The sequence below is a fragment of the Acartia tonsa genome, chromosome 5, assembly GCF_053477335.1.
Source record: "Acartia tonsa isolate MP-2025a chromosome 5, ASM5347733v1, whole genome shotgun sequence".
NCBI lineage: Eukaryota > Metazoa > Arthropoda > Copepoda > Calanoida > Acartiidae > Acartia > Acartia tonsa.
Genome location: NC_137264.1, coordinates 7,820,683 through 7,833,919, shown reverse-complemented (window position 1 = coordinate 7,833,919; position 13,237 = coordinate 7,820,683). Strand labels below are relative to the sequence as shown.

At 32.8% G+C, this 13,237-nt stretch overlaps 1 protein-coding gene and 1 non-coding gene across 2 annotated transcripts in view; both read left to right on the top strand.

The window, feature by feature from the left end:
* LOC145318667 (uncharacterized) overlaps positions 1-9,319 on the top strand; it is a 99,161-nt gene extending 89,842 nt beyond the window's left edge. The window contains exons 10-11 of the mRNA XM_080160105.1: positions 6,797-6,900; positions 7,667-9,319. Of these exons, the coding sequence (XP_080016231.1) occupies positions 6,797-6,900; positions 7,667-7,713 (151 nt within the window). The 3' untranslated portion in view covers positions 7,714-9,319. The remainder of the gene's footprint in view (positions 1-6,796; positions 6,901-7,666) is intronic.
* Positions 5,969-6,109, top strand: LOC145320410 (U4 spliceosomal RNA). The gene has a single exon (XR_013880196.1). It is a non-coding gene; the product is annotated as a U4 spliceosomal RNA (small nuclear RNA).
* Positions 9,320-13,237: the final 3,918 nt, after the last annotated feature.

Here is a 13,237-nt window from a genome sequence, read left to right as displayed (position 1 = left end):
TTGTGATAGTTCTAGGCTATTTCATTTTAAAATTCATGTCTTAGTTATCAGCTTTTTTCTAGCCCCTTTGAAAACAGAGCCCCTAGATGCTAGGGGCACATACGCTAGTTATTATAATAAAGTAACAGTTTGTCTGTGTGTTTGTATGTTTGTAAAGATCTCGCTAACCGCTGAACCGATCAGGTTCTCCTCAATCTTGATTAGCTTTTCATAGGTCCCGGGAAGGTTTATAACTATTTTTGGGGTGGGTACCACCACTTTCCCAAGAGAAATCGCCCCTAGCAAAAAAATTACCCCCCCAAAAAAATCCAATTTAATTTTTTAAACTAAAATTAAAAATCCAATTCAATTCCCCCCTCCTCAAGTGCCCCTATAGGGCTCTATAGGAAAGGTTCGTAAAGGTCCCAGGGTGGAATTAGGCTTTTTTATTTCTTAATTATTGTCATGGGATGGTTTTATGATATTTTTGTAACCTACCATCCTTTTAAAATACACAGGTAGGTAGATATGAATAAACCTCCTTAAATTACTGCTCTTGTGGCCATAATAAAGAAATAGCTAAATGGAAACTAATCCATTAGCATGGCGTGGCCAGGTTTGTAAACCTGTCCACGGGGGGTGAAAAAGGGTGATGTCAAGCCTCTCCATCCTCTCTCATTTGTTGCTCAAATAATTTCTTTTTTAATTTCTGAAAAGTAAATCTTAATGGGTTGGTTGAAATTGCAGTGTTTAAACTGATCAACCAATAATCATAATCTACAAAATGTATTTCATTTTTAGGTTGTACATAAATTTATCGTTCGTTGACTCGTCCATTAAGATCCATAGTTGACATCAATTATACCCCCTTTCTGGGCGCCAATGAACCCAATTATTATGAAAGTACATGATTTTATATATGATAAGCGACCACGCCCCTAGAGGCCTCTTTTTCTTTTCAATCTATGGTAGGATCAGCTGTTTACCAAAATAATATCCGCTAGGCTTTATATTAATTGACGGATTTTTGATGATTTTTCTTGTGAAGGAGAACAAAAGCGGTACAGTGCAGCGGTTAGCGAGATCCTTCGGTACAGACAGAGATCCTTTTACTGTATTATAAGGATTTGAAAGTGGGTGCAGAGCAATTATATGTTTATGTAAAAAGTAATGGTATATGCAACAACTAAAGATTGCTTAAGAAAAGAGAACTATATATTAAGATATATAAGTTGGAAAGAATTTTAATGTTAGAGGGAGATTTGAAATCTGCATTAAATTTTAAGGATTTTTTATGAAATTCGTTTTTTTATAATTCTTTATCTAAAAGCAGAAATACAATTAAAGTTAATTAATCTTGACATCTGTGATTGGTGGATTGAAAATTATCTGATAGGAGAAGCTTAAGTGTCGCACATCATTCAACCAATTAGAGCGCAGGTAGTTTCCAATCCACCTATCCTATTGGTCAAAATTTATGAACTTAAATTGTATTTCCGCTTTTAGATAAAGAATTATACCAAAAACGAAATTTATAAAAAAAAAATCCCTTAAAATTTGATGCAGATTTCAAATCTCCTCTAACATTAAAAATCCTTCCAACTTATATATCCTACTATACATCATTAATCAAATATTTAGATTATATATATTTTCACAGATTAGGGGATAGGACAATAGGGGAAAATTTTCGCCCCAATCATAATAATTAAAATCGCTCCTTTTGTAACAAAATTGTTAGTGGAGAAGTTCAATTTAATGATGGTCAAACATAAACCCCCCGAACGTCCCCCACATAAAGAAAAAATCAGGCATCTTCTTCTTACATTTTCCAAAAAAGGGAGGGGACATTGGACTGTTTAATGCACTAGTCCCCAAAGTCTTATGATAATGTTTTCTCACTCGTTGGCTTAAGAACCTTGATTTTTTTTATTGGATTTTGATTGATTGGTTCATTTAAAAGAGTGTCCAAACCTTTTAACCACTAACTACAATTCAATGTAAGGGGTAATTTTATATATCATCATTGGGTATGTACATCAAAATATCGGCCATTGTCTTATCCCTTTAGATTCTTGCATCTTCCTTTACAATGATCCAAGGCTTGTTTTTATCATTATTTAGGTTCAACAAAGTCCAAGGGAAAAATAGTTTTTTTATTTTAATGAGTTAATTTACCTATTAATTTTCCCGTGATAAAATACATCTGATCATTTACTAAGTATATTTGCGATGAATTTTATTTAATGAAATCTTCCAATTTTTAACATGTACAAAACGGCCTGCTTACTTGCTTCAAGATCCATGTCAGATCTATATAGGAAATAAATGTCTATAAACGAGCTCAAGTTTTCCAAGGAATATATAACTAAAAATCATAGTGCTCCAATAATCCATAATAAACTCTCATTGCCCAGAACAATAAGACTCATTATTTTACTTTATTAAAAATAAATTCCTTTTTTTTATTTCATGTAGCTATTTACCTTATATTGATGTATTTAATTTCTAATCATAAAAGAGAAAATTTAAATTTATAATATAATAAATTTAAGAAAACTCTGTTTTAAAAGAATTCGATTGTGGCGACATTTTGTGTGGTCAAATATGAAACTAAAATTGTAATCAGCATCATTAACCCTTTAGTGATGGTAATGTAAAGAAAAAAATATGATTTAAAAAATCTTTTTAAAATCATTTAAATTATTAAATATTTACTTTCTTTTAGATAGTAATGCCGGGTGAGGAAAATAGATTTATTGAGAAATAGATATGCATATAGAAAACTAGCCAATAGGGAGATAATTATATCGAGCCAACTCTTGTATTTTATATTTATGATAGGTATGCTATATCGATTACTCTCATATTTTCAATGCATTCATTTTATTCACAAAATTTTACATCATATGCAATTGAGATTATTTGCGCTTTCCCTCAAAGTGCGTGGCGAGCACTTTCCCTTTGTTTTGGAAATAAATTCAAAATAGGGAGGGGGGGTGTTGGAAGTTTTTATTAATAGGCCTTTTCAATTACCCTGTGGGAATACCTGGTACCTAATATATCCTAAACTAACCTAACCTAACCTGGCATAATGTATAAATCCCCAGAAATAAAACTACCCCTCACCATTAATAGGGTAGACGTTAATTTTCTTGAGTAGTTACTTTTTTAGGGCTTAATTCAACATGGAATGATTTTTAAATTTAAATAAATGTGAATACTATGTCAGTCATTAGCTCTTTATTGCCATACTAGTGTGGCTATACCCCCCTTCTCATTTTTTGGGGGGTTGGGGGTGTCCCATCCCCCAAGAAAATGGTTATAAACCTTCCTGGGACCAATGAAAAGCTACCCTGTTAAGGAGAACCCGATCGGTTCAGTGGTTAGCGAGATCCTTCGGTACAAACACACAGACACACATCTTGTTACTTTATTATAAGGATTAACAATTAACAATGTAGTCTTATTTCCATTTTTTTGGCAAATCTTACAAAACTTCCTTCAACATAAAACTAAAAGAATAAAAGAAAATTTAACCCAAAATATAAATGAGAAGGGTGTTTTTTCAAAATAGTAAAAAAAGAAATCTTTAAAAACATCTAAAATTATCAGCACCAGTGATAGTTAATTTAACTAAAGACGTTAAAAATGGTTCCTACTGCTGCTATGTTAGGTGTGCGACATTAATAGTTAGAGTAGTGGGAAAGCCTTGGCACAAAACATGCGCCACTCATTATCATGAACAGACAAAGGTTGTGCAATCAAAGATAAAAGAAGAGATTTAGCTCCCCTTAGTTATCCTGGGTTGTTGGACGTTAGAATGTCATGGACAGGAGCCTCGCCAGTTGTACAACTTACCTGTGTAACAAACATTTTATTGTTACTGCGCTATTAAGAGACAAAATTGTCCTTGTTTAAGCAAATGATTGTATATTTTATTTTGTATTCATGAGCAAAGATTTAAGCCAGACCAAATTTTTGTTTTATCTTTATGTAACAGACCAGCAAACTTTTACATTCACATCCAAAAAGAGAGAGGTTTATTCGTGGAAATGATAAGTAGGAGGATGTTTGTTTGTGTGTTCAGTAAGATTCTGAACTAATATTCTCTAGGGGCACTTAAGGAAGGGGGGGAGAGTGGAGTCGACACCTTTGTTTCATCATAGAAAGTTTTTAAAAATAAAGATAAAATACTTTTTTGATACCCTTCCAAAAAATAGTTGAAAATTTTCCCTGGACCTACATATATGAAGCTTCATTCTAAATGAAAACCACATCTGTTCAGCGGTTAGCTACAGTCAAAAAAAGCTTACTTCTTTTTATAATAGGATTAAGTTAGTCTTGGCGCCAACTCATAAAATTTCACCATACGCCAAAAAGTTAGAATATATTTTTTTGTGATGGTTGCCCGTACTGTTTAACATTTATAACGCACTGAGTACAATGTCATTGAATTTCTTCGTATAAATTACTTGGTTGTAAAGAAAATGTATATTTCCTGAGAAAATCATACCTATTGGGGAATTAGAATCTACTCTAAACCTTGTGAACAAACTTTAAATATTGATCATCTAATCTATAACTTAATTTGTCCGTCCGTCTATTCTAAATAATTCAATATACTTGTCTATATTTCTATTATTCGCTACCTTATTATATATTTTCATCCTTGTTAGTTAATATCCCCTTCCTTTTATTTCCTGACAGACCCAAGGTTAAGATGAAAAATTTCACCAGAATTCTGTCCTCAAATCTCAATTGAAATTTCAAATCTCGGAAAAGCAGAAACAATTTTATCTCATAAATTTTTTTTATACTTTTGTACTTTTTATATATTTCATTCATTTTCTCTTTGTTTGTCGGTCAGATGTCCAGCTGTCGTGCGGGCAAAGCGGTTACATGGTTTTCATGGCTGCTATTTAAACACAAGAATGACAACATCCATAACAGCGAAGATCTAAAATGAACAAACGAACATGAGAACTTAAAAAGCAGAATATACGCGTATTTAAAATTGTAAATAAATTTATTGCAAAACGGCTTAAATGTTCAAGACATGGTTACATTTTTAGGAATTGATTATAGAGAAGCTTCTCTTATCACATTGTACTATTGTCCTTAAAGTCATACAATAAACTGTTGTCAGCAAAGTTAAAAATCAACATGTTTTAAATGGACGTACGGACTTTCGAATAACGATTATAGAGTTGCTACGATTTCTAACTCGTACCTAAATGTTATAATAATCATCATGCAAAGTTTGAAATTGATAGGACAACTCTAACATGTCTAAATTAATTACAAATGAACACACGGACCTATCCTAATTATAGAAAAGATTCGCTTTTAAAAAGGTGGTTGTAACTTTCTCTGATCAATTAACAATTACTCTATGACTTTAATTGTCCGTCAGTCCATCAAAAAGGTTAAGAAGAAAAGTTTATTGATGTAAATGTTAGAATATATTTACATATTATTCAGTGGAATGCGCAAACGTTAGATTTTTGAAGCTTTGGTAGGAGGAAAATTGGGGAAGCCAGGAAAAATCAATTTTAAATCTCAGGAATTGTTTAACACCCCCCCCCCCCTCCTTTCTCCCTCTCCTCCCTCTCTAATATAGAGAATTTTTGTTGAAAGACCAAAATTTCCACTCCGTCCCCTTTATACACTCACACTAGACTAACATAAAAGCCACGCCTCATTTTCTTTCAACAATTCCTCTCCTATACGGTAGGATTCAAAGGGCTAGTAGGAATTCTAATATGTAGTTCATTATTTTTCCACTAGGAGTCCTAAACATGAATCTAACCTTTAAAATATCTTTGCAAATATTATCAGAAATTATTTAATAACATATTTTTTTTTGTTTCTGTTGTGTTCTTTTACTAAATAAAAAAAAAAATTAGACTTTGGCCGTAAACAAAATTTGGTAGAAATATTTTTCATTTACCTTTTAAACTAAATTTTTCAACCATCTAATTAAGTCAACTTTGCGCAGTGGCGATACAGTAACCAATGATCGACTAGAGAGGAGCTGTTATTGCTAGTTGAAAACTATAACCAATACCCCGCCCTGGAGATGTGAAATATCATCACCTGAGGCAATTTCTGAGGGCTCTTACGGGAGCTAATAATCTATTAATATCTTATGTGTAATGACGTAATGTGTTGCACAGTTAGAACTTACAGACAAAAGTCTTCATTAAGCAAGATACGGTCCATGAACACAAAAATAGATCCTTTTTAGTTATCCATCTTTTAGAGGTTTTACATACTTTAACACTCATATAAAAGTAACAGGATCTCTGTGTGTATGTACCGAAGGATCTCGCTAACCGCCGAACTGATATGGTTATCCTTTACAATGTAGCTACTCATAGGTTCTGGGAAGGTTTATAACCACCCCCCCCCCCCCTCCAAAATTTTTTAATTTGATTTTTTCTTTTTAAACTAAAAAAATTCAAGTGCCTCTAGAGGCGTAACCACCAGTGATTAATATTTCTATTTATTAATTTGTGTGCCTGTTAATCTAATACTAGTGGCTTTGCCCCTAGTGCCCTCTAAGGGCACTTAAGGAGGGGGAAGTTGAATCCCAAAACCTATGTTTTTGTGGGGAAGGGGGATTTTTTGTAGGGATGATTTCCCTTGGAAGGAAGGTGGTACCCTCTCCCAAAATAGTTATAAACCTTCCTGGGACCTATGAGAAGCTATCCTGTTATGGAGAACCCGATCAGTTCAGCGGTTAGCGAGATCCTTCGGTACAGACAAACAGTGAGACATCCTGTTACTTTATTATAAGGATTTATGTTTGTAGTGAGAATGATGATGGTAAGAAGGATTGTTCATCCAGCGACCAGTCTCGTGGCAACAGTGATGATCACCTGGACTCAAACCCGACAACTAGCGGCACCTCTGGAGGCACAGGAAATTATGTTGATATTAAACTCTAGTGTTTTAAGAAAATTACCAACTTCATGGTCTGATTTGATTTCTCAAAAATGTGGGGTACTTTATTAAATTTCGAATATTTTGTTCTAAACTAATAGTGTACAAACTTTTCAACCACTAATTTTAATCTACATAAGGGGTAATTTTGTGGGTAATCATTGGGATGTACATCAATTTATTGGCCATTGTCTTATCATTTTATATACTCCTGAGTTCTTAGTATTGAGAATAAATCACTGAATTCTATGAATTCTAATATACATATGGTTAATTTAATTGAAAGCAATATAACATTAGGTATGTCTACACTTCAACTTGATTTGGATAACCATGAAATAATTATATCTATAGTACAAAGTGGAATGAGGTCGGTAACCACTAAACTGATTGAATTCTACTCTTCAGGGAATATACCTACTGGTCCTGTGGTGGTTTTAGGCTCTTACCCCCCCCTCACCCCCAAAAAAATCCCCCCCACCTCAATTTTTAAAAAGACTTTTTGCGAAATTTGAGATTTTTGCGAATTCGCTATTTATTCGCGAAAATTTGCGACTCATTCGCAATTTTTTCGGCTGGTTAGGTGATAGAATTAAGATGTAATTATTTCGATACTCACATAATTTTTTTAGCACGTACCTAATGGTTTTCTTAATTACCTGTTCGAGCAAAGCCCCTAGAGGCTAGGGGCGAAGCCGCTAGTTATTTATAAAATATCAACACAAACCCATGTTTACAGGACACAGTTCAACAAGCAGCCCAGCTCCTAAAACTTCTGCAGTTTAAATTCTTACCTTAACATATAATAAATAAATAACATAAAATAATCTCAATTTTTTTAGTCAACCTTTGTATTGTATCAATAATGGTTATTAATGATTTTTAGAATTTTAAAATTGAAACTATAACAAAATAAAAACTGTCATTTTTGCCAAATTTTTAAGAGAACAGAAACAAATATTCCTAAAAACATATATAAATAAAAATTAGTAATTAAAAAGAAATATTTTCTTCAAATCAGAAACTTTTCAAGATTTTCGTCTCTGTCTTTAAGAAAAACAAAAATATTAAAATTTTACTAAAAATATTTTATAATATTGTAACTTTTTAATGACTAAACTTATAAAACTAAAAGCATTTATTATAATATGTAATAGTAAGTTGAAGAAGCGGCAGCTGCGTGCCAGCCGCGACGAAACCTCAAATTTAAAGCCATTTTAACACTTTTAGACTATATTTGAAAAAAAAGCATTGCAATATTTGGGTCAGGTGTGATAAAGGTTTATTACTCGGAGGCTTTCCTGCGTCTGTCGAGCGGCTGCCGAGCTCTTGAATATTCTAAAGAATGATTTAGAACAGGGCATGTAATGAATAAACAAGAACGAATGGTGCAAATTATAGCAAAGCTTTTTGCAGAGAGAGAGAGAGAGAGAGAGAAAAGCTTTACTCCTAACAATCTCATAAAATGAAATCATCTACAGAAGTGATGATTTTTTTGTATCATCATTGGGGATGTACAATAATTTATCGGCTATTGTCTTATTCATCTAGATCCCAGGTATCTTAAGAGATAAGACAATGGCCGATAAATTGACGTAAATCCCCAATTTTAATACACAAAATTACCCCGTCTGTAGATTAACATTTGGGATTGAAATGTTTGGGACACTAAACTGATTAAATCCACCAATTGAAATTAATTAAAAGTCTCCAAAGTTGTTAAGCAAACGAATAAGAAAATATTGGTGACTAGTGTAATAAACAGCCCATTGTCCTCTCTCTCTCTCTCTCTCTCTCTCTCTCTCTCTCTCTCTCTCTCTGGATATTACATAAAAATCTACAACTACTGCCTTTGGAAAAGGTACCTTACATGTTTGTTTGTACATGTGAAAGCAGTCTATAGTGCCTAATAAAAAAATACGTAATACAATACAAATGACCAATGAGAGGCTAGTACACATTTCACCATTGGTAAATTACACTGTATACTGGCCTAACATTGGCCATTTGTATAGTATGACGTCATTTTTATTAGGAACTAAAAGCTGCTTCGTACATGTGTAATATTTTGATGATTGTTAATAAGTCTAAATTAGTTTGGAGTTTAAATAGGCTATGGTGTATTTGTGTGGCTAATACAATTTTTACTTTATGGAAATTTGTTGCTTAACATATATAATCTTCTCTGAAAAGGAAAACAAGATCAAAGCACAAATTTCGGAGCTTTTTATTCTAATTAAAAATCATCTGAATATCATAAATTAACCAGTTCTTTCTATATTAAAATAAAATTAAAATTATACATTTATTTTATAATCTATTTTTTTATTTTAATTAGTATACTTATTTTCAATTTATTTAAATAGAAACCAATTTTTAAAAATAATTTATATGTTTTATAAGTCCACTTAACTAATTAACATGAAATAATAAATGAAAATTTTAGGTTAACTTCAAATTAAGAACATTATTTTAGTTAAAACTTGTATTAATTAAAATGATCTGATTTAAAAATCAGTTAAAATGTTTGAAATATAGGATTTTAAATTGTCACTTTTTTGTTTCAAAATTCAGCTAGTAAAATAATAAAAAAAATTTATGTAAAATTCAATTTCAATTTTTATTATTTTTTATTTGATGTTTATAAAGCCCTTAAAAGTAAAACAATTTGCAAAAAGAAGATAAAAAATTGACCTAAAAAGTGTCTAAATGTAAAAATGTTGAAGCCTATTGCATTGTCTATTAATCATAAAGTGTTTCATTCAGAGTTTATATAAAAAGGTAGATTTTTTTTCGTAAATAAGGGAGAAGACATTCGTGGGATATATTGATCTACAACACTTTCTTCTACCTAAATGGGTTTCAGTACAAACGTAGGAGTCCCAAACGTCGGAGTGGACAAACGCAGGAGTGTTAAAACATTAATTTTAACACTCCGCGTTTCTACACAGATTAGGTTAGGTTAAGATATGAATGTACAAATAAGCCCCCCGCAGCGGTTAGGCATTTTAAAAACCTATAAGATGGTCTAAAATAGGTTAGGTTACACTCCGACGTTTGTCCACTCCGACGTTTGGGACTCCCGCGTTTGTCATAGGACCCCTAAATGAATTAAACAAGAATCAATACAATTAGAAATTGTATTTTTTTACGCGCGTTTTCTTTTCTGTTCATCATTGGAACTTGTTATTCAAGATTGTTTTGGGCTATTTATGCCGCATTTTACGGTTTGAAGTCAAAACATGAATGTGAAGTCGTTTGGAATCATACAATTTTCGGGATAGATAATCGATACCAGGAACATTTTTCCATGAAATGAACCAAATTCTACTAATCTGAGGTGGGATCTTAAAAAACCTTACCCCACTGAACTTTGGAACACTCATTTGGAACACTCAATTGCTCCTTTGTTTTCCCATTTTTTTGGTACATCAAATGGGGGAAATGCAAATGTCATTCTTAAAAAAAAATTTAATTGAAAAAAATAGTGGGCCAAAATAATGTTCCAAAAGACCGAGTGGGGTAGTCACAATTAAATTTGGAATATTTTTTTTTTAATTCAGAGATTTTTCAAATTTTCAAATATTTAATTAATTAAGCATAAAAAAATATGCCAAAAAAAACAAAGACAAAAATCTTCCAAATTTCAAAATAGTGTTCTAATGGGGATATTTTATCCCCACTCAAAAATCATTTTGGAACATTATAATCAGTGTGGTAAAAGTTTTTTAAAAATCAATATTACCAAATTTTTTGTTTGCCCCACTGGTTATAATGTTCCAAAGTGATTTTAGTGGGGTAAAATTTTTTTAAGAACCCACCTCTGCAGTTTACCAGGGAGTAAGGGAGAGGACAATAGGCAATAAATTAAATTTAAGAGTTTTTGCTGAAAGGCCATGAAATCCAGATTTATCCAGAAAATTTGAAGAAATTTGTAAAGAATGTGTTAAAAAATTTAGAAAACTATAAAATAAGAATAATAAATAAAGTTCCAAGAAAAAAGCATTCATTTAAAAATTAGATTACCATTACATCAGACTGACGTAACCATTCTGTAATTAATTACTAGAAAAATACCCAAAGTCAGTCAGAACCTGCTAAAATCTTGCCCATTCCCTTTAAGCCAGTACCCAAAGTCTGAGACTCCTAAAAACTGAATATTTGATCCATTGTCCCCTCCCTTACTCCCTGGCAGTTTACTAACTTTTGATCAAAACAAAAAAATATAGATTAGGTAACGAAAAAAAATGTAATAGCCTGAATCAACCCATAACAATTCATCACTAAGTTTTATTTAGAGGAACTTAAAAAATCTTTTATTTTCACTGGAAAATATGAGCGCTAAATCTCAGGGATCTAAAGGGATAAGACAATGGATTATAACTTAATATACATCTCCAATGATGTAATCCAAAATTATCCATTGAGATTACAATTAGTGGTTGAAACGTTTGGACATTCAACTTAATTAGCCCACCAATCAAAATTCAAAAAAGTCCCAAAAGTAGTTAGGCCAACGCATAGGAAAACCTTATTATAAAACTTGGGGACTAGTGTAATAAACAGCCCAATGTCTCCTCCCTTCCTGACTAAATCTGTATGTGGTAAAATTGTTGTTGGCTTGTCTACCAAATCAATTCATCTTTCTGCCAACAGAGTTTTACACAATTTCACTGAGAGCCCGCAGGGATTCAGGCAGGGGCGTCCAAGCTTTTTTTTTTGGTGGGGGTAAAAAATTTTAGGGGGGGGGGTAATTCGTGTTTGGGGGGGGTAAAATGGCGCGCGAAGCGCGCCGAAATTTTTTTTTACCCCCCCCAAAATTTTTACCCCGGGGGTAAAATTTGATTGGGGGGGGTAATTACCCCCCTAAAGTCTGTTGGGGGGGGTAAATACTCCCCCCAAATCTGTTGGGGGGGGTAATTACCCCCCCCAAACTAATTTACCCCGGGGGTAAAATTTTTGGGGGGGGTAATTTAATTATGTAAAAAAAGCACCTACCTAATCTATTAAGTTAATAAGTACTATCCTATAACATAAAGTAGTAAGTAAGGTTTATTTGACTATAGCTTCAGATTTCATTACTTTTTATACTGAGTTCTCCTTTTTAGGAAAGCTTCACATAGATCCCAGGATGGTTCCACACTATTATAGGTCAATCCTTTGAGTGCTTTTAGGCTATTTTTCTCCTCCCTTTTTACCCTTTAGAAAACACGAGTTCTTAGATGCTAAGGGCGCCACTACTATTCAAATATACATATAGTAGTATCTCATTCTTTAGAACATAAAAATACAATAATTAACTCACTAACCAATGAACCAATATGATTATACTTTAAAGTGAAGCGTCTTATAGGTCCTGGTAAGTTTTATAACTAGTTTTGAGACACCCTGACATCCTCCCAAAAGAAATCGCCTATATAAATTCTTTTTCATTATTTAATGAAATATTTAATTTAGTTAGGTATCTATTTTATGGAATCTTCAGTGCTTTACAATTACATCATAGATCCCCCCCCCAAAAAAAAAATTTCAGTACAATTTTTTTTAAGAACATTCAATTTGGGGGGGGGTAAAAAGTTTTTAAAGAACATTTATTTTGGGGGGGGTAATTACCCCCCCCAAAATCGTTTGGGGGTGGTAAATACCCCCCCCAAAATCGTTGGGGGTGCCTACGGCACCCCCAAGGTAGGGGTAATTTTTTTTTGGGGGGGGTATTGTTCAAAAAATTTTGGGGGTGCCTACGGCACCCCCAAAATCGTTTGGGGGTGCCAAATGGCCCATTACCCCCCCCCTTGGACGCCTATGGATTCAGGAAAATTTAAATAGGCTACCTACCTAAAAAAGTTAATTGATTCATGAACAATACCGAATTAATTTGAATTATTTGAATTTTTAGACACAAATTTACTGGAATAATTATGCTATACTGTTGTGTTTTATAAAAGAAAAATTTGGGAGTTAATTCTGTGCCTCTTATACTACTATGAGTAATACTAATCTAATCTACATTCCTTAATTCACCCCCTTGTAAATTCAGAATTTAGACCCCCGAAAATGTAATAAAGAATGATCTATCGTCAATTGTCATTTCACTGTATCCCTTCTAGTTTAGAAAAAGTCTATAGGTTCATGGACAATTTTTAAGGCAAAATATCTTTTTCAGTATGGCTTCGAAACCGGTTAATATCCGCTGACATACTAAAAAATCATTTGTATCGTAGTATTACAGACAATTTTTCACGAATATTGAAATAAAAATCCTAAAATAAATACCAGTGTTGTTAGACCGGGACTTCGGCCCCTCTTGGCT